This window comes from Schistocerca piceifrons, chromosome 2, assembly GCF_021461385.2.
Source record: "Schistocerca piceifrons isolate TAMUIC-IGC-003096 chromosome 2, iqSchPice1.1, whole genome shotgun sequence".
Lineage (NCBI taxonomy): Eukaryota > Metazoa > Arthropoda > Insecta > Orthoptera > Acrididae > Schistocerca > Schistocerca piceifrons.
In genome coordinates, this window is record NC_060139.1 from 836,843,683 (window position 1) to 836,870,602 (window position 26,920).

General features: G+C 41.3%; 1 protein-coding gene across 6 annotated transcripts in view; it reads left to right on the forward strand.

Annotated features, from left to right (window-relative positions):
* Window positions 1–26,920, forward strand: part of LOC124773493 (matrix metalloproteinase-24) — a 162,405-nt gene that overhangs the window by 124,452 nt on the left and 11,033 nt on the right. The window contains exons 6-9 of one of the 6 annotated variants that reach the window (XM_047249406.1): window positions 1,009–1,483; window positions 3,343–3,521; window positions 5,033–5,186; window positions 9,983–12,741. In XM_047249406.1, coding sequence (XP_047105362.1) covers window positions 1,009–1,483; window positions 3,343–3,521; window positions 5,033–5,186; window positions 9,983–10,128 — 954 coding nt within the window. In that variant the 3' untranslated portion in view covers window positions 10,129–12,741. Of the gene's footprint in view, window positions 1–1,008; window positions 1,484–3,342; window positions 3,522–5,032; window positions 5,187–9,746; window positions 12,742–26,920 lie in introns of those variants that run through there. The other 5 variants (XM_047249408.1, XM_047249409.1, XM_047249411.1 and 2 more) reach the window with 5 other exon arrangements.

The window sequence follows — 26,920 nt, forward strand, 5'->3', positions numbered from 1 at the left end:
TAGGGATATTTATTCATTCAAGCCCACTTTCTTGACGATAGCAATCAACCGTTACATAAAAATGTACAGTTATGTGAACAAAAAACCCTTCCTTCTGCAAACTAGGCTAAAGCGATTAAAATAGCGAACAGGGAGCCCACGAAATCATATGCACAATTTTCTCCTGCTCAATATTACACACACATTCGGTCGCCCGCGCAACCCTGGCAGTCAGTAGTCCTGCCAGTTTTTGTTCTCATTAAATGGAAACCTTTAGCCAACGGCCTTGCTGCAGTGCTAACACCGGTTCTCGTCAAATCACCGAAGTTAAACGCGATCGACCTTGGCTAGCACTTGGATGGGCGACCTCCCGGGTCTGGCGGTTGCTGTTGGCAAGCGGGTGCATTCAGCCATATCCGTTAAAGCTCTAACATCCGTATCCAGTGACGCTTATCGCCTGAGGATGACACAGCGTTCGGTCGGTGCCGTTGGGCCTTCCGAGCCCTCTTCGGACATGGTTTAGTTTAATTGGAATCGCTTGCTATAACATGTCGGCTAGGCGTAGGAGCGTACGTAAAAGTTTAGAGAATCATATTGCGCGACACTCGTATTTACCCGCCAGGATAGCCGAGAGCGCTAACGCGCTGCTTCCTGGACTCGGGTAGGCGCGCCGGCCCCGGATCGAATCCGCCCGGCGGGTTAACAACGACGGCCGGTGTGCCGGCCAGCCTGGATGTGGTTTTTAGGCGGTTTTCCACATCCTACTTGGGGAATACCGGGCTGGTCCCCACATTCCGTCTCAGTTACACTACTCGCAGCCATTTGAAACGATTTATACTAGACGCAGACAGCTGGGGTCCACTAATTCCGGGGGTATGGGATGGCGGCAGAAAGGGCATCCGGCCACCCCTTAAAATTCACCATACCAAATCTGTACTTATCTCTGCCGACCCTGCGCACAATGCGGAATTAAGGCAGTAGCAAAAGAAAGAAAGAAATAAAGATTGAGCGACACTCGTATTTGTGCAGAAACTGTACGGCAAGAAGACTCGCGGCTCCGGAGGCAGCAGCGGTGGCGGCAGTGACGGCAGCAGTAGCGGCTCGGACAACACCCCCAAGCAGCCCAAGGTGCCCACCGCCCCCGGCAGCGGCGGCACGCTCTGCAAGAACGCTTCCGTGGACACCATCTTCCGCGCCGAGGAGGACACGCACTACGTCTTCAAGGGCGATCTCTACTGGAAGCTGACCGAAGACGGCGTCGCGGCGGGCTACCCGCGCAAGATCTCCGACTCCTGGCAGGGGCTGCCCGGAGACATCGACGCCGCCTTCACCTACCGCAACGGCAAGACGTACTTCTTCAAGGGACCGCACTACTGGCGCTACGTGGGCAAGCGGATGGACGGCGACTACCCCAAGCTCATCTCGGAGGGCTTCACCGGCATCCCCGACAATATCGACGCTGCCGTCGTCTGGACCGGCAACGGCAAGATCTACTTCTACAAGGGTGAGTGAGGGCCAGCATCTGCTCGGGGAGGGAGCTGAGTGTCAGCGAGCTAGAGATTACTCCTGCATCACTAACGTTACATGTTTCTTACCGATATGTGTCGTCATTAACGTCCCTTTGAACTCCGCCTGATACTGTGTTCAAATGCGTGTGAAATCTTATGGGACTTAACTGCTAAGGTCATCAGTCCCTAAGCTTATACACTACTTAACCTAAATTATCCTAAGGACAAACACACACACCCATGCCCGAGGGAGGACTCGAACCTCCGCCTGATCAGCCGCACAGTCCATGACTGCAGCGTCTGTGACCGCTCGGCTAACCCCGCGCGGCCCTGATACTGTGCCCAAAACATTAATACTTCGTGTGGGTAAGGAAATGAAACTGCTGCTGCTTAGCTTACTTTTTTCCTTTAAGTTTATTGCTCTAATCCTTTCAAGAGAGAACATTTTATCTGTTTATTTGCGAATATTTATTCATTCAAGTCCACTTTGTTGATGACAGCAGTGGTCCATTACATATATATTTACGTTTATGTGAATCTTTATGGTAATCTGTTTCTTTTTTCTCTTATAAATATTGATCTAAGCGTATAGTGTCTATCATGCTATTCTTCCTTATCTCTGTTCGTTTCTACTGTTATAACTCAATCATTCAGGCGGCCACATGCATGTTACTCTGCATGTAGTTATCCTACGACACCTTTTTCCACTTTCATTCAGGTGTTTCTCTGCTGTGACAGAAAAAGGGCCACGGGTTTTCGTCATTTCAGTCTGTTTTCACTAAATTTGTAGTTACTCTTATCACCTGCTGATATCAGTTCTATTACGACACTATATACCACTACTACAATAACAAAAAACATTATTACTAATATAAAGGGCCTACTACTACTGCTATGACAACCTTGGTTTTTCTGCAGTAACTACTGTTACTGACACTTACGTTACTAAAACTAATACTTCTACTACGATCATTTACGATAATATTAGGGTCGCTGATCCTCAGAGAACAGTTAAGAAGTATATTGCACACACACACGCACACACACACACACACACACACACACACACACACACATACACACACACACACACACCTTCCCATTCTTAAAATTTATCTAATTTCGAGGAAAGTATTCCACTGTAGAGTGAGATAGTGCGTATGGTTTGAAAACCTAATAACAAAATCCGTCTACTGCCTTACTAATAACAGTTTCACTTTGCCAGTGTATATTTCGAAGTGCATTTTCACTGCCAGGGCTCCAGTTCTTAAGTAAGGGTCTTCGCTGCGGTGTCAACACTCGAGAGAAGCGCATCAACGAATTTTGCTGATTTTTGCTGTGTTTGACAATAAAATGAAGTAACTTCTACATGTTTGTTACACTATTACTCATTCATATATATATATAATGAAGTCCTGGTGATGAAATTGTAGTTAGAAATACACATTGGCGAAGTAAAAATGCAGTTAATAGTACAGCAGATGGATTCTGTTACGAAGTTTTCCATTCATTCACAGTTTAGATTTTCCAAGAATAATCACTGTGACTACCATGAAAACTGAATGTGATTGTTAATATTCTTGTTGCAATGGCAATTCACGCTACATTACTTGTAACAGTGCCCACGAGCTCCACAGAATGACAGGCGAGACTACACTGATAAACACAATCTCCTCGTTGATAAACATAACTCAGGGCGTTTGATAATCAGGCTAACTAGAGTTAGTTCTACTAGATTCTCGTGATCTGTCTCTAGACCAAAGGTGGTACATGTACTGAAGACGGCAAGCTTGTACCTCACGATCCCTAGATCTCTCCCGCCTCAGGTACTGAACCACACGTGTGGCTGTTCCAGGAACCAAGTTCTGGAAGTTCGACCCGGCCCAAAGGCCCCCCGTGAAGAGCATCTACCCCAAGCCCATCTCCAACTGGGAGGGCATCCCCAACAACATCGACACCGCCACCGTCTACCACGGATACACCTACTTCTTCAAGAATGGACAGTACTGGCGGTTTGACGACAGGTCCTTTGCGGTAAGTTGGAACCAGTTTCACTCAATTAATACAAGGTGTACGTCAAAGTTTACTTACGTTTTGTCAGCATAAATCTCATGAAATGAATTTCGCGAAGTAGGGGTTTTTCAAATGGGTCAGTAAGTTCCAACCTTTTTCCCATTTTTGCCCCTTTTAGACTTGTTGTAATGAAGGGCGCAGTTCAGATCCATACTCTGTGATTTATGTACCTGTTATGATGTTCTACTGGGTTTCCTCACTGTAGTAGTTACAAAGATAACTGAGATAAAAAAGGTCAACTAATTACTCTCAGCACTGGAGACCAAAGGTTACTTGTATTGAAACACTCACCAATCAGTTCTGATCAGATTTCGAAAGTTTGTCAGCAGAGTCCAGACCCACTCTGCGTATATTCTTGCGGGCTGCACGTACAACGGATAGTTCTGTGGCGATGCACAGCGGCAAGGAACAATACACCACATGACACTACAACCAATTGCATCATTCTGCTGTGTCTGATTGTATCGTGCATGTAGAACATTGAGAGTTGATTTAAAAAAAAAAAAGTGTTAAAATGTGTGTGAAATCTTATGGGACTTAACTTCTAAGGTCATCAGTCCCTAACCTTACACACTACTTAACCTAAATTATTCTAAGGACAACACACACACACCCATGCCCGAGGGAGGATGTAATGGCTACGGCTCTTTGTTTTGCAGTAAACTGTAGCTTTCCAGTGACTGCCTTGATGAGCTAGTATACAATTCGTGGAGAGTATCACCGACAGTAGCAATTTCTATGCTACGTTCAACCCTAGTGTAAACAAACACACGGTCCTCGATTGGTCGTCAGCTGGACCGCGGGATATTTCAGCTTCCCTTTAACCGAGCCTTCAGCTCTCAATGATGCGAAGGTTCACCGAGACCAACACGTGGTTCGGCTTCCACGTTAACCAGCGGTCTCCCTTTACTGATTTGTGTCCGTTAGGGATATACATGACGCCCAAGTGCCGTCCAACTGAAACACTTTAATCAGGCCACTGATATACACGAAATTATTATTATTGTTATTATTATAAATGCATAAATGTATCCTGAGGCAACGGCCTTGCCGCAGTGGTTACACCGGTTCCCGTGAGATCACCGAAGTTAGGCGCTGTGGGCACTTGGATGGGTGACCATCCAGGCCGCCATGCGCTGTTGCCTCGTGATGCCAATTGAGGAGCTACTCGACCGAATAGTAGCGGCTTCGGTCAAGAATACCATCATAACGACCGGGAGAGCGGTGTGCTGACCCTACGCCCCTCCTATCCGCATCCTCCTCTGAGGATGACACAGCGGTCGGATGGTCCCGGTAGGCAACTCGTGGCCTGAAGACGGAGTGCTTTTTCTTTTTTTATATAAATGTATCCTTACGTTACATCTTACCGAGTCCAGTGGCCTGGAAAGAAAGGCGGAGGAATACACAGCATAACATTCAACGTATGATGGACATGATATAGTACGATAATATGGTTTTTCTTCTGCTTGCAGGTGGACAACGCCAACCCTAAGTTCCCGAGGCCGACGTCGAAGTGGTGGTTCGGCTGCAAAGGTGAATTAGTAGATGGGAACAACAGAGTGGGGGGTGAGGAGCGGCCGCAGTCGGAGCGCGACAGCGAAGTGGGGGACAGCGACTTAGACGCAGGTGAGCCCAGGTGCTGGTGGCGCCTCTACTGGCCGCGCGCCTGCGCTGTCGTGCACTACCGCGGCTGACAGGTGACAGGCGTGCCCGCTCGCCGCCAGTCGTAACCGTTAACCGTCACGTGGGAGGTGGGACCGCGCGCTTCTGTGTCGGTGTTTGCGTTTAACAGGGTCTGGTGCTCATTACAGTACTACGCGCAGGCTCCACCTCCTGTAACAATCAAATAGGACGATGTTGTTGCCGATGCGAACTTTCTCTTAAGTGGTGCTACAGACTCCAGATACTAGAGAATCCCACTACAATTTTATCAGTCGTTATTTCTCAACTAACAACTCACTGCGTCGGCAGTGGGTACTAGCGACACTCGCCTGGTTGTTTTGTTTTGCATCTCGAGACCTGGAGGACTATTTCCGACGCCCCTTACTACCACACGACACGAACCACATAAGCATCACTAGCGCGATAATAAAAGACGTCCTGAAAAAAAAAAGACATTCCCAACGTCTGACTTTACTATCCGAAACGCTACTGTCTTCACGTAAATTTTAAATAAATTTGTAATTCATTAAAAAAACATTTCAAATTCAGTCCACGGCGCGATAGCAAAATTAGTAAATATAACGCGAAAATGTTATAGTTAGCCTACGACCAGAAGACTGTAAGACTAATATAGTAAGTTGTTTGGCGAAGTGTAGCTGTCTTATCAAATAAAGACGTAACGCCTCATGTCAGTGGAGGAGCAGACATAACGACGATTTCGTTTTCCGACTACTGGAATTGGACGACAGGCGCCTGGCTGGGCTTCCAACAACTGCTGCCCTTTCTGGAATAAATCCCGAACTACCAATTGCACCGTGTACGGTAATTTAGATGACGTAATCCCAACGACGACTCAGAAACCGAACACTGAATCCATCTTCTGTATTCTGTCAGTAATTTTCATTGTAATCTCCTCATGCTGCAGTTCACTTCTTACGCAGACAACAAATGACGTTTTGGGGACCCGTTTTAGAATTTTCTTACTGCTTGTAGAACTACTTGGTAGGACCACTGTTTCGGAAAACCACTCACGGTGAAAATACATTTCAGTATCAAAGGAGAAAATGAAGACCATTTCATCCACCACAAAAAAGCCTGGTGTTGCCGATAAAGAAAGTTACAGGATACAATCACTAGTGTATAACTTCTTTTTACTGGTCGCGAATGTCTTCACTTTACGGAAGGTATACATTTATTTGGCACGCACACGGAAGACATTCGAAACAGGTAAGGCAATAACGTGAATTTCAAAATCTAAATAGTGTCTTGTTGCTGTAAATGATCTTAATAATATACTAGGCGTTACAGACGCTGGTTTCGATATATCCATCACGCAGAAAAATAAAATGCTGTTGTTGAATTCAGCCATGATCCTTGACCTAACGAACCAAGCCCCTTCAATACGATGCATCATTCAGCATTAAACAGGAATTATTTCTCTTGTTTACGGGTCCTTTTCTGCAGCATTAGGAGACCTTTTTAAGCATGACGGTTTACGTAACAGGATGATGACTTATCACCGATAACGACAACAATAATCTAAGGAGAACTAACATTAAAAAAAATTGTTTTTGGTAGAAGGCTAACAGAGAGCTAACATAAACGTAGTTTTGCCGCTCCTCGCTCATCCCTCTTAATAGTATTAATATTACTAATAATATAATACTTCCGTATTACTAGTGTATACCAATTGTTAATTCTTCCTGAAGTCCAAACTGAAGTCAAATGCTCATTTAGCTGAATTTTCAGTAGTAATGGCCTCTTATGTTAAAACTTGATGTCTATTGTAGAAACTAAGTTAACGGTGTGCAAGGTTGATGTGCAAATGCTATTTCTCAGTATGCATATGTGGTTAAATACGAAAAACAAAACTTTTCGAATTCTAGAGCACAAGATATTTCCAAGTGCCCAGAATCGTTACTTTGCTTTTCAACCATGCACACACTATAAACAAACTGCTGCCTTCGTTTTGGACTTCTTAACTAATAATTAAACATGCATGATGCAACTTTCTCAACAGCATGTAGAGTTTGACTGCTAACACGGCAGATATTAACATTATTTACTTACAGTTACTTAACACATAACTAAGCATGTGTTCTAAAAGTGTGGCTGGCATCCTGCATGTAGCAACATATTCGTGCTTGGAATGTTGAACAGTTTAAGCCTGAAGTCGACGGCCTCCTTTCTTGAAAGTCTCTCTCTGTCTGACCCAATGGCAGGACGGAAATGAAACAAGACCTCGTTGGAGACGAAAATGTAGATCATTTACATGTTTAATATTTCGATGCCCAACTTTGATACATCTCTTACTATGACATTTGATACACAGATACACAAACAGACCATACGTAATAATGAAATACAAACCATGATGTTCTATTTCAAAATTTACACTATCACAAACTTCACAGTTCCAATAACGTCTTTGATCATATTTAGCAAAAATCGAATAAATGAATTACTTTTGGTTTTTCCACAGTTCCTTGACTATGTTTCAATTTTTTTATAATCAGAATAATCGTTAGTGTTCATAAGAATGATAAGAAGAAAAAAAATAGTTCTTTGAATTGAAAATCGTTTTTAAGTAGCATCTCACCAGTATTTTTACTGCCGAAGTCAGCATTCGAATTTGACTGCAGAATAGAGGTTGAAAAATTTCGATACGGTTTACTCGTTACAATAACCCCGAAATGTTGCCATACTGGTTATTCATTTTTTAAAGGCAAATGCCACGAATCTCTCATGGACTCGATGTGTCCCACGAGGTCTGTGGATTCTTGTGCATGTTGCTGTAAACTGTTCTGTGCTCGTGATTCTTGGGATGCTGTCTCCAAAACTGCGCTTCCAGAGTTTGAGACGAATTAAGGTCTCATACAAGCACACTATTATTAGCACAAAGTCTTTCTTCTGAATCTTTGTATGTCGCACTATTTTCATGCATGCAATCACTTTTTGTGGAAATTATCTTCTTGTGTGACTTTCTTTCATCCTGACGAAAGGGTAATAATCAGATATACCGCCTTCGCATGAACAATATATAAAAAATGATGAACTACCTATATGTTTATAGCATTTTCTCTTATTTCGAGCAGTCAGTCTAAGTAACACAATGTTGGGCGATACATTCTATAACATTAGTGAATTTCAGTTTTCGGCTGGTATAATGGCATCTCCGTCATAAAAAGATGCATAAAAAGGTAGTTTTAATAATAAACCATGACACCGCGCAGTAAAGTGAACAAGTGTCAGTTAAACTGAAAATATGGAACAATTCCATAGCTAATAGTTATCAGAAGAATCCTTTATTATTTAATAAAACGCAAATTACCCAATGAAGTGAGAGAATTTTCATTTCGTTACTGCTAAAGGTTTTAATATTAATTGTGCAGATGCGTGTGAGGGAGAATATGTAGTTTATCAGAAACATCTGTTCCCTTGAAGTTGTGAATTTTCACGGAAATTTTCGTGTTCTTGTGATTGGGTCTACACAGTCGGCAACAACAAACATTGCAATCGTGGGTAACGCAATCCGTTCGAAACAAGTAGTAGCAATGGATTAATCAGTCATCACTTGGCGGTGAACACTCAGTATATCATCTTTTTCTTGACAGGGAATGAGAATCTTTTTTCAGATATTGTAGTGGAGATGACTGTCCAGCCAGTAAGTAAATACTGGCCTCTCTTAGAAGCACGAGTGTGTTTTACTTAACAATTTTCCCGTTAGTACTAACACTGGTTCTACTCAGAGGGATAGACGTATTACTTACTCTTTAAATGTTGTGTATATACTAATTTCCTTTTATTTGTTGTATGTTTTGTGTTCCTTGTGTGTATAATGCAGTAACAGGTTGAATTATGCACTTGGGACCGGAGTAGAAATCATGCTCTACAGAAATATGTAAGGTAGGAGTTTGCTGTTTGCGAAAATTCTGTTTTCACGTTAGTTAACGCCAGTTGTTCGTTGAAAATAATTGCGAAATGCTTTACTAGGAGGGAGGAGGGGTAGGCGATTTCGAGAAGCTTTACAGGGAATGATATTAGAATTATTCGGTAGTGTATAATGTTTTTGTTTCAAACCTTACAAGAGTTTTATAAATGCTGTGAAACTAGTGTGTTAACGTTTCGTGTGTAGGAGAGATTTATTTAATGTATACGATGAAAATTTTTGTTACATTTAATTTCATATTCTACAGTCATCCCAGGTTCTAAATGGGAAATTTTCTTATGTCATTAATCGGCCCCAAATGCATGGTTTCACAATTCTGTTATGTGTTTAGTTTCATGTACGTTATTTGTTCGTGCATCTGAACATAGTCTGTTGCACATTCTTTTCGTCTTATTCTTTCTTTGTGTCACCCGCACATAAACAAATCAAACACTAGTCGCACTTACACACTAGTAGCAGAACTTCATACTCGGAGGAATGCTCCGGAACAACTAGAACAAAAACATCAACAAAACAGAAAAAAACATGGGCAGTAACTCGTACACATAAAACAGGCTCATTTTTTTAATTTCCAGACGCAACTTATGCAGGACTGGAACGCCCTGTTGTTAAGTAAAGAAATTCTCAGTGCCATGAAAATAACATCGATTGAACATTTGCAAGCGTTTGGCGCTAACAAAGAGATGCAAAACGGGAAGTGAGAGACAGAGACAGACAGACAGAGAGGGGGTTGTTCGAGAGGACCGCTGGCGGTCCTTTCGCTTTTAATGAGAGTCACGAGTCATGTGTTGTGATCGTGTGTCATACGCAGACGATAGCAACGTGGAGCCACCACGGGACACCAGAGCCAACCTTGGTAACCAGGCAGCGACGAAGGCGCCCCTGCCGGTCTTTGTGGCAATCACGGCGACGGCAGCGCTCCTCGCGGCGATGCCCGGACATCTGCTGACGCACTAGCACACCTCGGCTGCACATTGCCACTTGCACAGACGTCACGGATCGCACGACAACTGTCTCTCTACCACAGCACCACCACCACCACACGATACCCTCCCTCTCCTCTCACTAGTCTGTAAGTTAATTTATTTACAACAGCTTTCTTGCGCCAACAAGAAGTCGGCTGTGAACTACGAAGTTTGTTCTCAGTTCAGCATGACGATGGATCGTCATGCTTTGAGATGGCCACGACTGAAGATAAAGAGACTTGGTAACCCTCTCGGGGTAAGGTGCAAAGAGTCACTGTTTTTGTAAGTGTAAAAGGCATCGAGCATGTTGTGTCGGTTCTGAGCACGTTATGTAACTATCACAATGCACCTGGAGTGGATCTGGATAACTAGTAGATGGGCGATGAAGTGAGTCGAGGAGTTAAACGAACAGCTTCCGAACAGAGAGGCAACAAACATTTATTTTACTACATAAATATGACAATATTTCTATACAAACTGCTTCATTTTATATTAACATGGCTGTAGATGATACTCGGCACTAAATACACCAATACATATTACGGAAGGCTCCTCGACTTACTTGATTCGCTGCAGATTTTTCACGTTGTTGCCCATAAAAGATGAAAACAGTGCACTGACCCGTCACATCTGTAAATGTTCACAACTGAAACTACTAACGCATGCTGGAGACAAGACTAAGTACAAAATTCTCCGTCCCAGAAAAATCCTGTGCCTCATTACTATCACTTTTGTAATGTACTGAATGGATCCTTACTTATTTCAGACACGGATCACGAGATTACTCATCTCATAAGTCTGCTGCTGCGGACGTTACAGAGTTAGAAAAGTCAAATCCGGTAACTGTAGAGAAGAAGGACCATTTCGAAATTCTCAGGAAGATTTTTAATACTACAGTGGTTATTGTAAACTTTGTATGAGTTAAGTAATTTCGAGGAAAATATATAAACTAGTTTCTGAATATTTAAGTTCTGCGGAACAGAAAATCTTCACAGTTGTGCCTTAATCATTCCACGACGCTTTGTAGCGAGAATTCATGTTTATAGCCCAGCAATGTCTGTTGAAGCTAGTCAAGAAACGAATAGCGTGAAGGATCAGTGCAAACGTAAATGTTTACTTTTATATTTTTCCCAGAAAACAGTATACATATATTTCAACAGTATGAGCAGATCTCACCTGCTGCCTGGTTTTAATGTGTCTGAAGTTGTTGTAGGGAATACAATAAATGCTTACTCAGAGAGGAAGACAGCGCAAGTGCGTGTATGATGAGTGCTCAGTTCCATACCGGTAATTCTCAGTCGGATTCTAAGAAGCACAACATGCTCCTATAAGGGACGATGAAGGGGTTTTTAAGTGCTCTACTCAGGATTGAGGTAGCAGTGCCTCTGGAAACTCAGGGGGAAACATATTAACTGGGGAGAATAGCCAGATGTGCCTTTGCTTGTCTCCTCTTCAGAGAGGGGCGAAAGCGGTCGTTGAAGAATGGAGAGTGTTTGTAATTATGTCGCCTCCATGTTTTAATGCAGCTCGTCGGCCAACAATGTTCACATATTCACCAGGATACTCCTCGCAACAGTTTTAAATCAATAGGGTAGCATGTAAAATATTTTGCTCTCAAGTGCAAAAGCTTTGCGCATCTCTGGAGAACGTATTCTTATGTCTAAGGCGATTAAATCAGTGGTAACCTTACAGAACAAATAACATAAAATTAACCATAGGGATTTCCACAATCTTGTCCCACCTGAGACAATAAAAAGTGGGGAAAACATGCCTGGTGAGAAAGTGGACAAAGTTTGCTCTGCATTCCATCCAAACATATGAAATGAAATGAAATATACCACGAACTGTGATTATTTTTGTATATATATATTATGTATATGTTTGTGTGAATGTGTTTTGTACATTGTAATGTTATGATTGGGCAGGGTCGGACAGTGACATAGTGTTTGGATTAGATCTCGGGGGCGGTAACTAAGGCAATGTCTCCTGGTGGACGTTTTCTGAGGAGTCCTCTTAAAGAGGGATTCCAGGTGTTGAACATTGTTCTTGTGACAGGCCATAGTTCCACTTCGCCAGCCGGGGTTTGCAGCTCTGCCACTGTCCGGCCCTGCATTTGAGAGCATTGTTTATGTATATGTTCATGTGTATAACCTCTGTGCTGAATGCACATGTTCCTAGAAGTTGCGCCGACAACATGTCCTGTGTGCATCTGACAATACCACTCCACCAGCGCGTGTGGGCTCTGGACTGCAACAACGCCGTTGCCAACAAAGCAATATTTGCCAACAAAGCGATATTTACGAATAGGGCGGCAGACGAATAAATCTGACTGTATGTAATGTCTGTAAAGTTGATAGTAGAGCACAAAAGTTGAAAAACAATAGTAAACCCATGATTAAAAACAGTGTTTTAGATTTCATTTTTAGCAAACAGCTGTACACCGAACATGTTGTCTGAAACACAATAAACCAAGGTACAGTATTACCACTGTGCCAGATTATGCCTGACACAATAATGCGATGAACGTTTTTATTGTGAAAATGTCATTCATTAAAAAGTTATGTACATTATAAAATATAATAAAATATTTTGTTAAAAATTTAAATAAGTATCTGTCTTTCTTATTCCCTTTGCAGATTCATTTTCTCATAGTGCTTAATGTCACACATTAATTTCGAAATACAGTATAGAACCAATAAACAAATCTCTGCATTTTACATCAACTGATGATTGTACTGTAGAAAGTCAAACAGTTTATAATTGTGCTACTTATATTACAGTAATGAAAACCTATTTGTATAGTACAGGTTATCACACCTACCTAACTTGCTTGTTGTAGCTCATTGTACAGTGTTCTAGACTATGCATGAAAAAGTATAAAAAAAGTATCACACAGCTAGTTTTCTGATAGTGCTCCTTGAACTAAGTTACTAACCATCAAGAAATAGATCCAGCGATCTAATTCAGACATTACACACTTAACACTGATCTACATCTTGCTCATTTTAGTTGTTCGAACATGAACTGTTTATCTTTGCAAGGATTTCAGTAATAACTCTCTACAGGTGTCTTAAGAAGGAGTTGAGAGACGGAAGGTAAAAATGTCAATAGTGATGAATAAATCAAACACAAAAAATTATGGTTAGAAAGTATACAACGTTTTTAATTTAGTAATACATCTTTTCTTTGTACCAGTGTTGCATGTTCAATGTATTAATGCAGATAACACAGCACCTAACATACAAAATTAATCAGTTTGGAGTACATCATAGGTCAAGCAACTGAAATAATTTTGTGGGCAGGTAGAAAATCTGAAAAAATGGTACTGAATTAAAAATAAAGACAAAGAAACACAATGAAATAAGTTATGTATCTGTGCTGTGGATGCATTTCGTATGCTTAAAAATTCAGTGTATTAATATAGATAACACAGCACCTAACAAACTATTTGTTTCAAGGTAAATAATTTTTTCCACAGAAGTACTGTATCACAGTGATATTTGAAAAGTCGACCTGATTTACAAAGTGTAAACGTTGATACATAATGCATACATATAAGGTGTCTATATATGGACACTGGGGCTACAAAAAAATAGTACTAAGCACAGATTTGTGTGTGTATGTATTTAACTTAATAATTGTATATACGAAAAAATACACCAAAGAGTAAGGATCTTTTTCAACAGAATAAAACACTCTCTTTGAGATGTTGCTAGGAATGGAAAATATTTTAGAAACTCATCTTACTTGTATACGAGCGCTATTTTTATGCTAACCAGTGGATAAAATTTACATAGCACAGTAAGAAGAACATGAAACATGACACTACTACTGAAGGAACAACAACAATTTTAGTTTTCTTTCACATTCTTTTAAAACTAGTTTTGAAATGTCAGTTTAGGGAGACACATGATGCTAGCATACTGTCACGAAAATACACTTCGCATTTTAGCAAAATTCAATTAAATGGTAAATTATGGGGGACATTATACTTAAGTGTTCGACACTACTACTGGCGCATCACTGAAGGCAAAAACAAAAATGCACTTGAGAAATGAAGGCTGAAGGTCATGAAGAGCACTTTTCTGTCAACATTCTTTCGTAATGGTCACCTGAGAGACTGCTGCTTCAGAATATTATTCAGACCATATCTAGCAAGCAATAAACCTTTCTTGAACATGTGCCAGGCAAAGCTGAAAAGTCACAAATGATAATCTGGAATAGAAGCAACAAGCACAGAGCACAATTCTGCACATAGTAGTAAGGGCTTGAATTCACAACAACAAAATGACTGATCAAGGTTGTCTCACATTGTCACTCAGCTTTCCACATGATCATTTTTCTGCATGGCCATCCTGTTTTCATTTTCTATTATTTCCTTGAATCAGTTCAGGCAATTGCTAAAATACCTTGACCAACTGATATGAGATTCGTTTCTAATGACCTTGATGTTGAACACAATGTTTAGCTGTTTTCCTTACCTAAGAGGAGAGACATTTTCCCCTTAAGAGTAGATGAACACAAGGGAAGTAGCTAGGGTAATAAATACACAGGAAGTGAGAAAGAAAGTGCTGTAACTTACTGAGTGCTCTACATAGGCATAGATATTTCGCAGATGATTAGGTGGGTGACAGGCTTGTCCACATTTGACATAGGACATACTGTCTTGTTGTGTGTAGTATAGTTCTGATGTTGCTCTGATACCAGAACATTTCTGGAACAGTACCTAAAATGGTCACCTATCAGTACTTTCATCATTCAGTACATCTAAACAGCAGTGTTATAGCATAACAATTTGTCTTTAATTATTACATGCCTCAATCTTGTTTCGTTGATTGAAGAGCATTTAAGCAGCATCGTTTAACACTATACCTTCGTTGTACATAACACAAGCAGATAAATATTATATATGTTCTAGAAAGAGTACACCATAGAGTACATAGTGAACAAGCAACACAGAAAAGAATGTAGTACAGATCAGTATTTAACAGCTCAGTTTGTAAATTAGAATACACAATGAGGTATTATAATTATGAAAGGAGTACTCCAACAAAAAATAAATAAGAATCACTAGGACATTGTATATACACAACACACTACATAACATTCTTAGAGGAAGCATGTTTAACAGGTTTGAGAGCCAGAGTTGGACTTCATTTAAAGAATGAGAATGTGAAACTAACTGTGAAATGTTATTAAGCAGCATGATAACATCGCAAAGTTAATGGTGTCTGCATGTTGTACTGACATCTGCCTGCCTTACCACTCTTATAGATATAATGAATGATACACAAAAGAACATTTCAGTCACTCTTGTGACACACTCTGATGGGTTAACTTTAGGGTGAAACTTTGAAATTAATACATGACTTACACCCAGCTTCTTGAGAAGAGTTTGAAAATTTTTGCTAGTAACTTCATGGTTTCCACACCTTTGGAAAGACTCATTCTGCAGGATGTGTATTACGATTTCACTTGTTGCTTTAACTACAAAATACAGTATAAGTAACTTTGACTGTTCTTGGGTCCTGCAAATATGAATTGTACCCCAGACCATATAACTCTAAAGCAAAGAACCCCACATTTTTTTAGGCACAACTGCTTAATGAGTGAATTTTACCCAATGATTATTACATTTATCCTTTTAACATAAATTACAAACCTTTCTCACTTGTCAAACAACGCAGTTCAAGCCTCTGAAGTAGTAATACTTATGTTAAGTGACTCATATATTTCTTTGACCCATAATGACCGTATTCAATATGTACACAAACTCAATATGTATACCTTATATAAGAGTATTATATAAGGTGCTCAGTGATTTATTCTAGTAAATAATACAGCCTCATTCACTGCAAACATTTCTCATTCACTGCAGACATTTCTTTCAGAAACCAGATTCCAGAGCTTGCCAGAACTTCTACAAACAGTTCTTCTAACTGTGGGCCGACCCCCGTTTTTCCTTAATTTTAAGCACCAGTTCTTTCAGTTCTTTGATTTAATCAACTACTTTCAGAAAACTATACCCAAATTTCATGTATCGAAAGATTAGTATTTCTATCTGTCCCTGTAGGCACTTTAAATAATGCATAAGCTATTTTATTGATTTCACTACTTGTATGTTCCATGTGAATGTTAAACTGTTGTAACAATTACATTCATCAAGTTAAGACACTATTTTGTAACGTACTGTGCATGACTATACAGTCTGAGTGAACTATCATTTTGTGTCTAACTAACAAATTTGGAATTTCTTCAAAACTCAGATCATTGTGAATGTTTCTTTTTCTGTCACCAAATAGGTACATTCACAATACTAGAACAAACGATTAGTGAATACTATTGTGTCAACCTACTGGATTTTCAACCTTTTCAAGCTGATATCCTCAGCTTCAATGCCATATCCCAAGGCACATGTTACTGTATGTAATTCCTTGGTGAATTCAGGTTGGCCAAAATATTCGAGTCTCAAAACATTTATTTTATCAGCCTGTTTCCATTTCTAAACCTATTTCACTAATTGATTCATTGGTATACAAAATCTAATCAGGTTGAGAAATATTTTAAATGTTTTCTAGGCCTAGGTTCTGCGCATTTCATGACAGCATCTTTTTTTCTTAGGATTCGGGCTAATACCATCATTACTGATTAAGGGGCCCATAAATATCAATTCAACATAACGGAAATGCGCCTGCTCCAATTTAATACATCTTTTTCTTGGGCGTTTCCAAAACTCTCTGCAGTGCTTCTAGATGCTCCTATCAGGTCTTTGTGGCAAACAAAGTACTACCCTCATACATTGAGGCGCCAAAGAAACTGGTACAGACATGCATATTCAAATACACAGATATGTAAACAGGGAGAATACGGCGCTGCGGTCGGCAACGCCTATACAAGACAACAAGAGGCCGACGAAGTTGTTAGACTGGTTACTGCTGCTACAATGGCAGGTTTTCAAGATTTATGTGAGTCTGAACGAGGTTTTATAATTGGCGCACTAGCAATGGGAGACAGCAATCTACAGGGTACCGATGAAGTAGGGATTTTCCCGTACGACCATTTCACGAGTGTATCGTGACTATCAGCAATCCGGTGAAACATCAAATCTCCGACGTCGCTGCGGCCGGAAAAATATCCTGAAAGAACGGGTCCAACGACGACTGAAGAGAATCGTTCAACATGACAGAAGTGCGAGCCTTCAGCAAAGTGCTGCAGATTTCAGTGCTGGGCCACCAACAAGTGTCAGCGTGCGAACCATTCAATGAAACATCATACATACGGACTTTCAGAGCCGAAGGCCCGCTCTTGCTCCCTTGATGTCTGCACAGCACAAAGCTGTACGCCTCGCCTGGGCTCATCAGCACCTACATTAGACTGTTGATGACTGGAAAAATGTTGCCTGGTCAGACGAGTCTCGTTTAAAGTAGTATCGAGAGGATGGACGTGTACGGGTATGGAGACAACCTCATGAATCCATGGACCCTGCATATCAGCAGGGATTGTTCACGCTGGTGGAGGCTCTGTAATGGCGTGGGACGCCTGATACGACTTTTACAGGTGACACATACATAAGCATCTTGTCTGATCACCTCTATCCATTCATGTCCATTGTGCATTCCGACTGACTTGGACGATTCCAGCAGGATAATCCGACACCCCAAACGTCCATAATTGCTACTGAGTGGCTCCAGGAACACTTTTCTGAGTTTAAACACTTCCGCTATTCCCAAACTCTCCAGACATGAATGTTATTGTGCATAACTGCGATGCCTTGCAACCTGCTGTTCAGAAGAGATCTCCACCCCCTCGTACTCTAACGGATTTATGGGTTTCCCTGCATGTTTCATGGTGTCAGTTCCCTCCAGCACTACTTCAGACATTAGTCGAGTCCATGTCACATCGTATTACGCTACTTCTGCTTACTCGCAGGGCCCTACACGACATTAGGCACGTGTACCAGTTTCTTTGGCTCTTCAGTGTATATTACCAACTTTGACTGTACCTCCTCACCTAACGTTGTGTTAAGTGCTCTGATAAATTTAGCGTGAGAAATGTTGAGCCTGAAAGGTAAAACTTCAGCTTTATAACTTTTACCATTAAACAGGACCATTGTTCACTTCTATGAGTCTAAAGCAAGTGGAACCTGACAGTAGAATCAGTATAGTACATACAGCTAAAATATATCACGCTTTGGTGTTGAGTGGGCTATCTCTCTCTGCCTCAGTTTAGTGATTCAGAGTCGTTCCCTCTAGCACTAAATAAACATCGTCAGTGGGCTTTCTTACAAGAACCGCTGGGTTGTTAAATAAACAGTTGCCTTTCAGTAATGTTCCACTCTAGCTTTTGATATATCTTGTCTTCAATAATCTCTCCAATACTCAAGGCTACCGATTAGAAAAAGTTCGCCTTTTATTTCATTTCAGTTTACGTATGCACACTACTAGAAAGAAATGCGACCCCTAACGGACAAAGTCATTTTATAGAACACGAAATGACACGTAAAATGAGGATGTGATAAATTCAGAGCAAATGAGGCGCAAGTGTTACACTACAAAGTTCACAAGCACTCTCATCGTTATACAGCATACCCACCTCTGGTGGCATTGCTGTTGTGTATTCTGAATGCAAACGACCATAAAGGTGCCAAGCTGTTTCCTGTGCTAGACTGGGGCAAGCATCTTGCGCCTTTTGTTGCAATTCAATAATAGTTCTTGCAGGCTCTGGGAAACGAGTGAATTCCCATTAAATCATGTCCCATAAATGTTCAATAGGCGAGACATCTTGTGATCTTGTTGATCAGGACAGCTGTTGTGCACCAGGAAGAGAAAGTTGCGTTTCAGCAGACGTATGCAGAAGTGCTTTGTCCTGTTGGGAAAAGTGTATCACCTTCCTGTAGAAGAAATGGCGCTGGCATGGGGATAAAAGGCTGCGTAATGTAGTGGACTTGGTTTCTTTGACCTGCAGAAACACTAAACGTGACTATGAGTTGTAACTGATGGCCCCCATGAGATGAAACGTGGGATGGGAGCTGTGTGTCGTGGGCGAATGCATTCTGGAATAGGCATGTCGCCACACGCTTATGTCCAGTACTCACATACAGACAGAACCTACTCTCGTTGCTGAAGACGACAGAGCACCATCCCACTTTTCAATCAACTCTTTCACGATACCAGAGCTGCCATATTTGGTGGTGTCGTCGTGACAGTGGTAGCCTGGCCTGAGGTACATGTGATCTCAGTCCTACTGCAATCACACAGTTTCCGGTAGTCATGACAATACAGCAAATGTAACATGTGCTGAGATTTCGTCCCTGGATGATGTTCAGTCTCCCACTGTTGCTCGCACAGTGCGTCGATCTTGGCGTATGTCTGTATTACGTGGAGATCCAGAACCTGGTCTGCAGATGCGGAAATTTTCCACACAACACCGCTGAAATCAGCGACACATTACTGGTACATTGCGCCCAACACGTGCAGCAATCCGTCGATACATCTGTCCACTTTCCCGCTGGCTCACAATGTCACTCAGTTTGAATGACTGAAGCTGTTCAGAAGGCGTACATACTCGTCGGTAGAGCATGGGTTTAGCCTAGAATGAACGTTGCAAACACAGTTCATCTCTAAACTCAGCACAGTTACTGCTTTCAGAGCCAAAGCAGAAGCTGCACAAGCTGGCCTCCCGAGTGCCATTTGGACGCCAGTGAACGCGACAGATGAAACACTAACGCTATAACCCCTCAGTGAACTCATATTGTACCCTGGCGCCACTAAACTGTGGCTACTGACAAATAACAACCATTGACCTCTCAGAGAACACATGTCGATACTAATGTAATAGCCGCTGAAGCTGCTTCATCTTTTTGTCTTTCCAACTGAAACCAAATCCTCAATTACTTCCTGGACGTATTCCAGTCTCTGTCTTCTTCCTCAATTTTTACCCTCTACAGCTGCTTCCAGTATCATGGAAGTCATTTTCTAATGTCTTAACAGCTCTACTATCTTATTCCTTCTTCTTGTCAGTGTTCTCCTTATTTCCATTCGTCGCCGATTCCTCTCAGATCCTTCTCATTCCTTACTTTATCAGTCCACATAATTTTCAACATTATCCTGTAGCACCACATCTCAAATGCTTCGATTCCCTTTTCTTCTAGTTTTTCCACAGTGCATGTTTCACTGCCATACAATGCTGTGCTGTGCTCCAAAGGTACAGTCTCAGAAATTTCTTCCTCAAATTAAGAGGCCAGGAATGCCCCTTTTGCCAGTGCTAATCTGATTTTATGTCCTCCTTGCTCCGTCTGTCATGGGTTATTTTACAACCTATGTAGTAGAATTCCTTAACTTCATCAACTTCGTTATCACCAATCCTGATGTTAAGTTTCTCGCTGTTCTCATTCTTGATACTTTTCACTATTTCGTCTTTCTGTAGTTCTTCCGCCTTCCTGTAATTCTTCACTTTTACTGGGATAGCTATGTCATTAGCCAATCTTATCTTTCATATCCTTTCACCTTGGATTTAAGTCTCACTCTTGAACCTTTCTTTTATTTCCGTCATAGCTTCTTCTAGGTATAGATTGAACACTAGGGACGAAAGACAACATCTCGGTCTTACATCCTTTTTACTCCCAGCACTTCGTTTTTTGTCTGCCAGTTTTATTGTCACCTCTTGGTTCTTGGACGTATTGTGTATTACCTGTCTTTCCCTATAGTTTACCCCTATTCTTATTATAATTTCGAACATCTTGCATCAATTTACACATCCGAGTGCCTTTTCCAGGTCGACAAACCCTATGAAGTTATCTTGATTTTTCTTCAGATTTTCTTCCATTATCAACAGCGGCGTCAGAAGTGCCTCTCTGATGTCTTTCCTTTACTAAACCCAAAGTGATCGCCAACTACCAGATCCTCAGTTTTCTTTTCCGTTCTTCTGTATATTATTCCTGTCAGCAACTTGGATGCATGAACTGTTAATCTGATTGTGAGATAGTTCTCGCACTTGTCGGGTCTGGCTATCTTCAGAATTATATGCATGATATCTTTCCGAAAGTCTGATGGTATATCTACAGTCTCATACATTCCACACCCCAATATGAATAGTTGTTTTGTTGTCAATTCCCCAATTGATTTTAGAAATTCTGCTCAAATGTTATCTGTCCCTTCCACCTAAACTTATTTAATCTCAAGTTTTGGCCGTGCGGTTCTAGGCGCTACAGTCTGGAGCCCAGCAACCGCTAGGATCCCAGGTTCGAATCCTACCTCGGGCATGGATGTGTGTGATGTCCTTAGGTTAGTTAGATTTAATTAGTTCTACGTTCTAGGCGACCGATGACCTCAGAAGTTAAGTCGCATAGTGCTCAGAGCTATTTGAACCATCTCGAGTTTTCCAAACGTCTCTCAAATTCAGATTCTAATACTGGATCCCGTATCTCTTCTATATCGAATCCTGTTTCCTCTTCTATCATATCAGACAAATTGTCTCCCTAATAGATACCGTCAGTGTACTCTTTCCACCTATCTCCTCTCTCCTCTGCATTTAACAGAGGAATTCACTTTGTACTCTTGATGTTACCGCCCTTGCTTTTAATTTCACCGAAAGTTGTTTTGCCTTTTCTATATGCTGACTCAGTCCTTCCGACAATCATTTCTTTTTCGATTTCATCACATTTTTCGTGAACCCATTTAGCCTTAGCTTCCCTGTATTTCCTATTTATTTCATTCCTGAGGGACTTGTACTTCTGAATTCCTCAATTTCCTTGAACATTTTTGTACTTCCTTCTTTCGTCGATCAACTGAAGTGTTTCTTCTGTTACCCAGGTTTTCTTTGCACTTATCTTGCTGGTACCTACGTTTTTCTTTCCAACTTCTGTGATAGCTCTTTTTCGAGATGTCCATTCGTCTTCAACTGAACTGCCTATTGAGCTATTCATTATCGCAGTATCTATACCCACCAACTTTAAGCGTTTTGCTTCATTCCTTGGTAGTTCCGTATACCACTTCTTTGCGCATTGATTCTACCTGACTAGTCTCTTTGAACTTCAGCCTACCCTTCATCGTTACTAAACAGCGATCTGAGTCTGTATCTGCTACTGGGCGCTCCTCAAAGTCCAATATTTGATTTCGGAGGCTCTTTCTGACCATGGTGTATTCTAATTGAGATCTTCCATATTTCCTGGCTTTTTCCAAGTATACCCCTCCTTCTGTGATCCTTGAACAGAGTATTCGCTATTACTAGCTGAAATTTCTTGCAAAAGTCAATAAATCTTTCTCCTCTCTCATTCCTACTACCAAGCCCATATTGTCACATAACCAATTCTTCTACTCCTCCCCCTATAACAGCTTCCTCTATCTTGTAAATTTTGGGACTCTATAAATTTCTCCTCTATATCTTCCTTGCACCACTATGTTAGTATCACCATAACTACGTTCCGCTGTAATTATCCAGACATTATTTGCATCTTCTGGAAAGTCCCCTGGATCGCTACTAAATTTTATTCCCATTCTTCTCCTCCAATATTCTATACTCTTCTTTCATTTCGCAATAGGCATACTCACTTCATTATTTCACAGCGAGCCTAAACCACGTCAAATATTTAATCTACTTGTGATAGCACACTTGGAAATGCATGTACTCTGTTCGGAAATTCGTATAGGCTTGCCCATATACGTTTCTGTCCACACTGTCGGTTAATTTTGTTATTTCCTTCACTGGAATCGTAACTTCTCCTATTTATCCATTATTCATTACCATAAATTCTTACTAATGAAACTAACATCTTTTTATAGTCAATAAACACAATACTGGATACTTCTTGTCTTCTATCCTTCACTGTAGCCCTAGTCTGAATTGCGTTTTTCATTTCCGTCTCCTCCATTAGATCGTCTCTTAGTCCTGTCATCCTTGACATCGAACAAATACGAAATTGCATACCTGTCGTTCTTTGCACTCCTAAGTTAAGGTCTCTTCCTCATCAGCAGTACCTGTAAAATTGGAAATTTAGAGCACTTTTGATATGGTGAACTACTACTGGCTTATTCTACTGGGGTACGGCACCTCGTCGTCGTCCTGCCCAATACTGGCATTAACCCTGTTATTTCTCGAAAGTGGCCTGTCCTGTCGCTGGTATCTTTGGTTTTGTGGCTGACAATCTCGCCTGCATCCTCTAACATTATTAACATATTTATCCACGACCTGTCCAAAATTCACCTAATGAATCCTGTTTCCCTTGTCATTTCGTATCATTTGCCTCTTGTTTACAGAATTTGGTTTTGATTAACTAACAGAATTCCCTTGAGACATGTATAGACAATCTGACTAGACTAAACTTTTTACTCATACTTGGATATTGTCCCAGAATTTACCAATTAATTTTTTCCTAGCCGCACAAGGTAATCGAATAATCAAGACCTCAAACAAGTGAGTTTCGTTAACCCTTACACACGGATACTTTGCTTGATTTATGTTCCATTCTTTGGAATTATATGCGCCCCCTTATTTACTATACAAATTTGGAACGAATAATTGTAATCTCAAATGTTGTTGGACTGTAATCTCAAATTTTATTGTTCATCCGCCGACGAGAACTTGACTTTAAATTCTCGCTCGAAGTGAAAGTGCTAAATCTTTTAATATTTAATAGTCCCAACTGCAACACGACAAAACGTACAGTTCTTTTGTCATTCCATGGTAATTTCCCCTGAAAAGTTCATAAAAACAGTTCGGTACAGGATGGTTCTTCCCGTGGGGATCAAAGACAGTGAACTTTACAGTCAATCCTTTACGCGGTTCAAATCTAAATTCCGCCCACCATTGGCTATTATGACCCTGGCGTCTCCCACCTTGACCGAAATCATTTTCCAAACCCCTTTGTTGAACATTTTGACTCCCCTGCAATTATTTTTTTTTTTTCAGAAATTTCTTTGGCTCTGAGCACTATGGGACTTAACTTCTAAGATCATCAGCTCCCTAGAACTTAGAACTAGTTAAACCTAACTAACACGCCTCCATGCCCGAGGCAGCATTCGAACCTGCGACCGTAGCAGCAGCGGGAGGGGGTTTGAAGGAATGGAATATGGCTTAACAAAAGGAAAGTTGGGGTCCTCTACCGACAAACTGGTAAAATTTGGTGTTGCTTAAAGTAGCTTTTGGTAACTGTTTTGGAGTTCGGGGAAAAAAATGTAAATTAATAAATAACAAGACGCCTATTTTAAGTTAAGTGATATTTATTGGTTTAGGTAGTAAGTTATTTGCCGCTCTTATTCTTTTGTTAAAAGGTGTTTTGAATACATTGCCACCTGTATTGCTACGTATTTATAAAAAAAATATTCTCTGATTTCTGAAGTTATATATTTGTTGATTTCTGAAGTCATATTATCCAGTGTAATATGATACGCCATGTAGGGTGGGAGCTATGGCCCCCATAGCCCCTCCCCCCTCCCCCCCCCCTCCCCTTGCCACCATCCTGACTAAACACGCAGTATACTTTCTTGCAGACATTACCGGACATTACCTCTAACTAGCCTCAGAACAACATTTCCTTGCCACAAATTCAAAAACTGTCTTCTGGGATACTGTTTTGCTTACAGCTACAGTATATGATCTTTATTTCATATAAATATTTTGCATTTACATTTATCAGACTAAAACAGTTCTTAACGTTAATTTAGTTACATTAGATATATACCTATTTTTGTCTGAATGTGAACATGTCAGTTGAACTTCTGATGTGGTTGGAAATATTGGAGCCGTCCATCAACCACACACCTCGACAGTCAGTTTGCAGTGTGCCCATCTCTCCTGTGTATGATTCTGCATCTCTTAAAACGAACAAATGAAAACAGGGTTTGAATGCAATGGTATCATACACGCTGTTTTGTACTTGAAAGAGAATGGAGAGGAATTTAAAGGCGTTTAGAATGCCTAGATGTACTGTTATATTTACCATATCATTCATCAGTTCACAATACTTTCGTGGCTTATCGTCAGATTGAAACATAATTTGTGTCTGAGAATGTATTTTTCCTTTCAAGGCTCATGTAACGAAATGTGTCTCTACACCAGGAAGTATTCCGTGCGGGTACTTATAACAACCGTTCGAGGCTGCCTATCCCAGCGACAGGTGATTTCTATTGTTCGTGTTAAGAAAAAACTTCAACGCTGGTTGTTGATAAACCGTTAACCGAACAAACAACTGGAAGACAAATTTTTGTCTGCAAATTATCTGTACCTTCTTCAGGCCATGCCTCTGCTTGCGTCGAAATATCACCCCATACGTAAACGTTGCCATAAACGTTACCATAAACGTTAATTCATTGTAAAATAAGTCAGTATAGAGCTGTATAACGTTCAAACCATATATTCTCTCACCCACAAAAACACGCAACAGCTAGTGACCACAAAACGGGCAAAGAGGTATTTCTTAGCAAAAGAAAAAGAAAAATCCTGGTTCGACTAATGGCAAGCTCCATTCATCCACGAGTGTCACAACTGTGTTTTTAATGAAACTGGCGTGGAATAGTGTCTACACAGTTATTTTAGAAGCAGCAATAAAACAGGACCGTGTTACACTTGTTCAGCACAACACTAACTAACGTATAGCAAAATACCGCGGAAATTGTGTTGACTGTAGTCTCCACCACATACACTTTGTGGCCAACAACGCAAGTGGTTGTTTTGTTCAGATTTTAGCGTCCTCTCTGCATGGGGAGATGTGTGTAGCCATGGTCAGATTCTTTTTCGTCAAGCCACTTCTGTTGTCCTTTGTCCACAGACATGTAGAACAAATACGCTGAAGCACCAAAGAAACTGGTATAGGCATGCATGTTCAAATACAGAGTTATGGAAACAGAATACGGCGCTGCGGTCGCAACGCCTATATAAGCCATCACTTGTCTAGTGCAGTTATTAGATCGGTTGCTGCCGCTGCAATGGCAGGTTATTAAGATTTAAGTGAATTTGAATGTGGTATTACAGTCGGCGCACGAGCGATGGGACACAGCATCTCCGAGGTAGCGATGAAGTGAGGACTTTCCAGTTCGACCATTTCACGGGTGTACCATCAATATCAGGAGATCGGTAAAAAATCAAATCTCCGACATCGCAGCGGCCGGAAAAAGATCCAGCAAGAACGGGACCAACGACGACTGAAGAGAACCCTTCAACGTGACACTAACGCACCCTTCCGCAAACATCGCAGATTTGAATGCTGGGCCATCAGCAAGTGTCAACGTGCGAACCATTCAACAAAAGATCATCGACATTTGTTTTAGGAGCCGAAGGCCCACTCGTGTACCGTTGATGAGTGCACGACACAAAGCTTTACGCCTCGCCTGGGCCCGTCAACACCGACATTGGACTGTTGATGACTGGAAACATGTTACTGGTCGGACGAGTCTCACTTCAAATTGTATCGAACGGATGGACGTGTACGGGTATGGAGATAGCCTGATGAACCCATAGACTCTGCGTGTCAGTAGGTGACTGTTCAAGCTGGTGGAGGCTCTGCACTGGTGTGGGGCGTGTGCAGTTGTAGTGATGTGGGACCCCAGATAAGTCTAGATACGACTTTGACAGGTGACACACACTTAAGCATCTTGTCTGATCACCTGATCGCCTGCATCCAGTCATCCCCATTGTGCATTCCGATGGGCTTGGGCGATTCCAGCATGATAATGCGACATCCCACCCGTCCCGAATCGCCAAAGAGTAGCTCCAGGAACACTCTTCTGAGTTGAAACACTTCCGCTGGTCACCAAAGTTCCCAGACTTGAACATTATTGGCTAAATCCAGT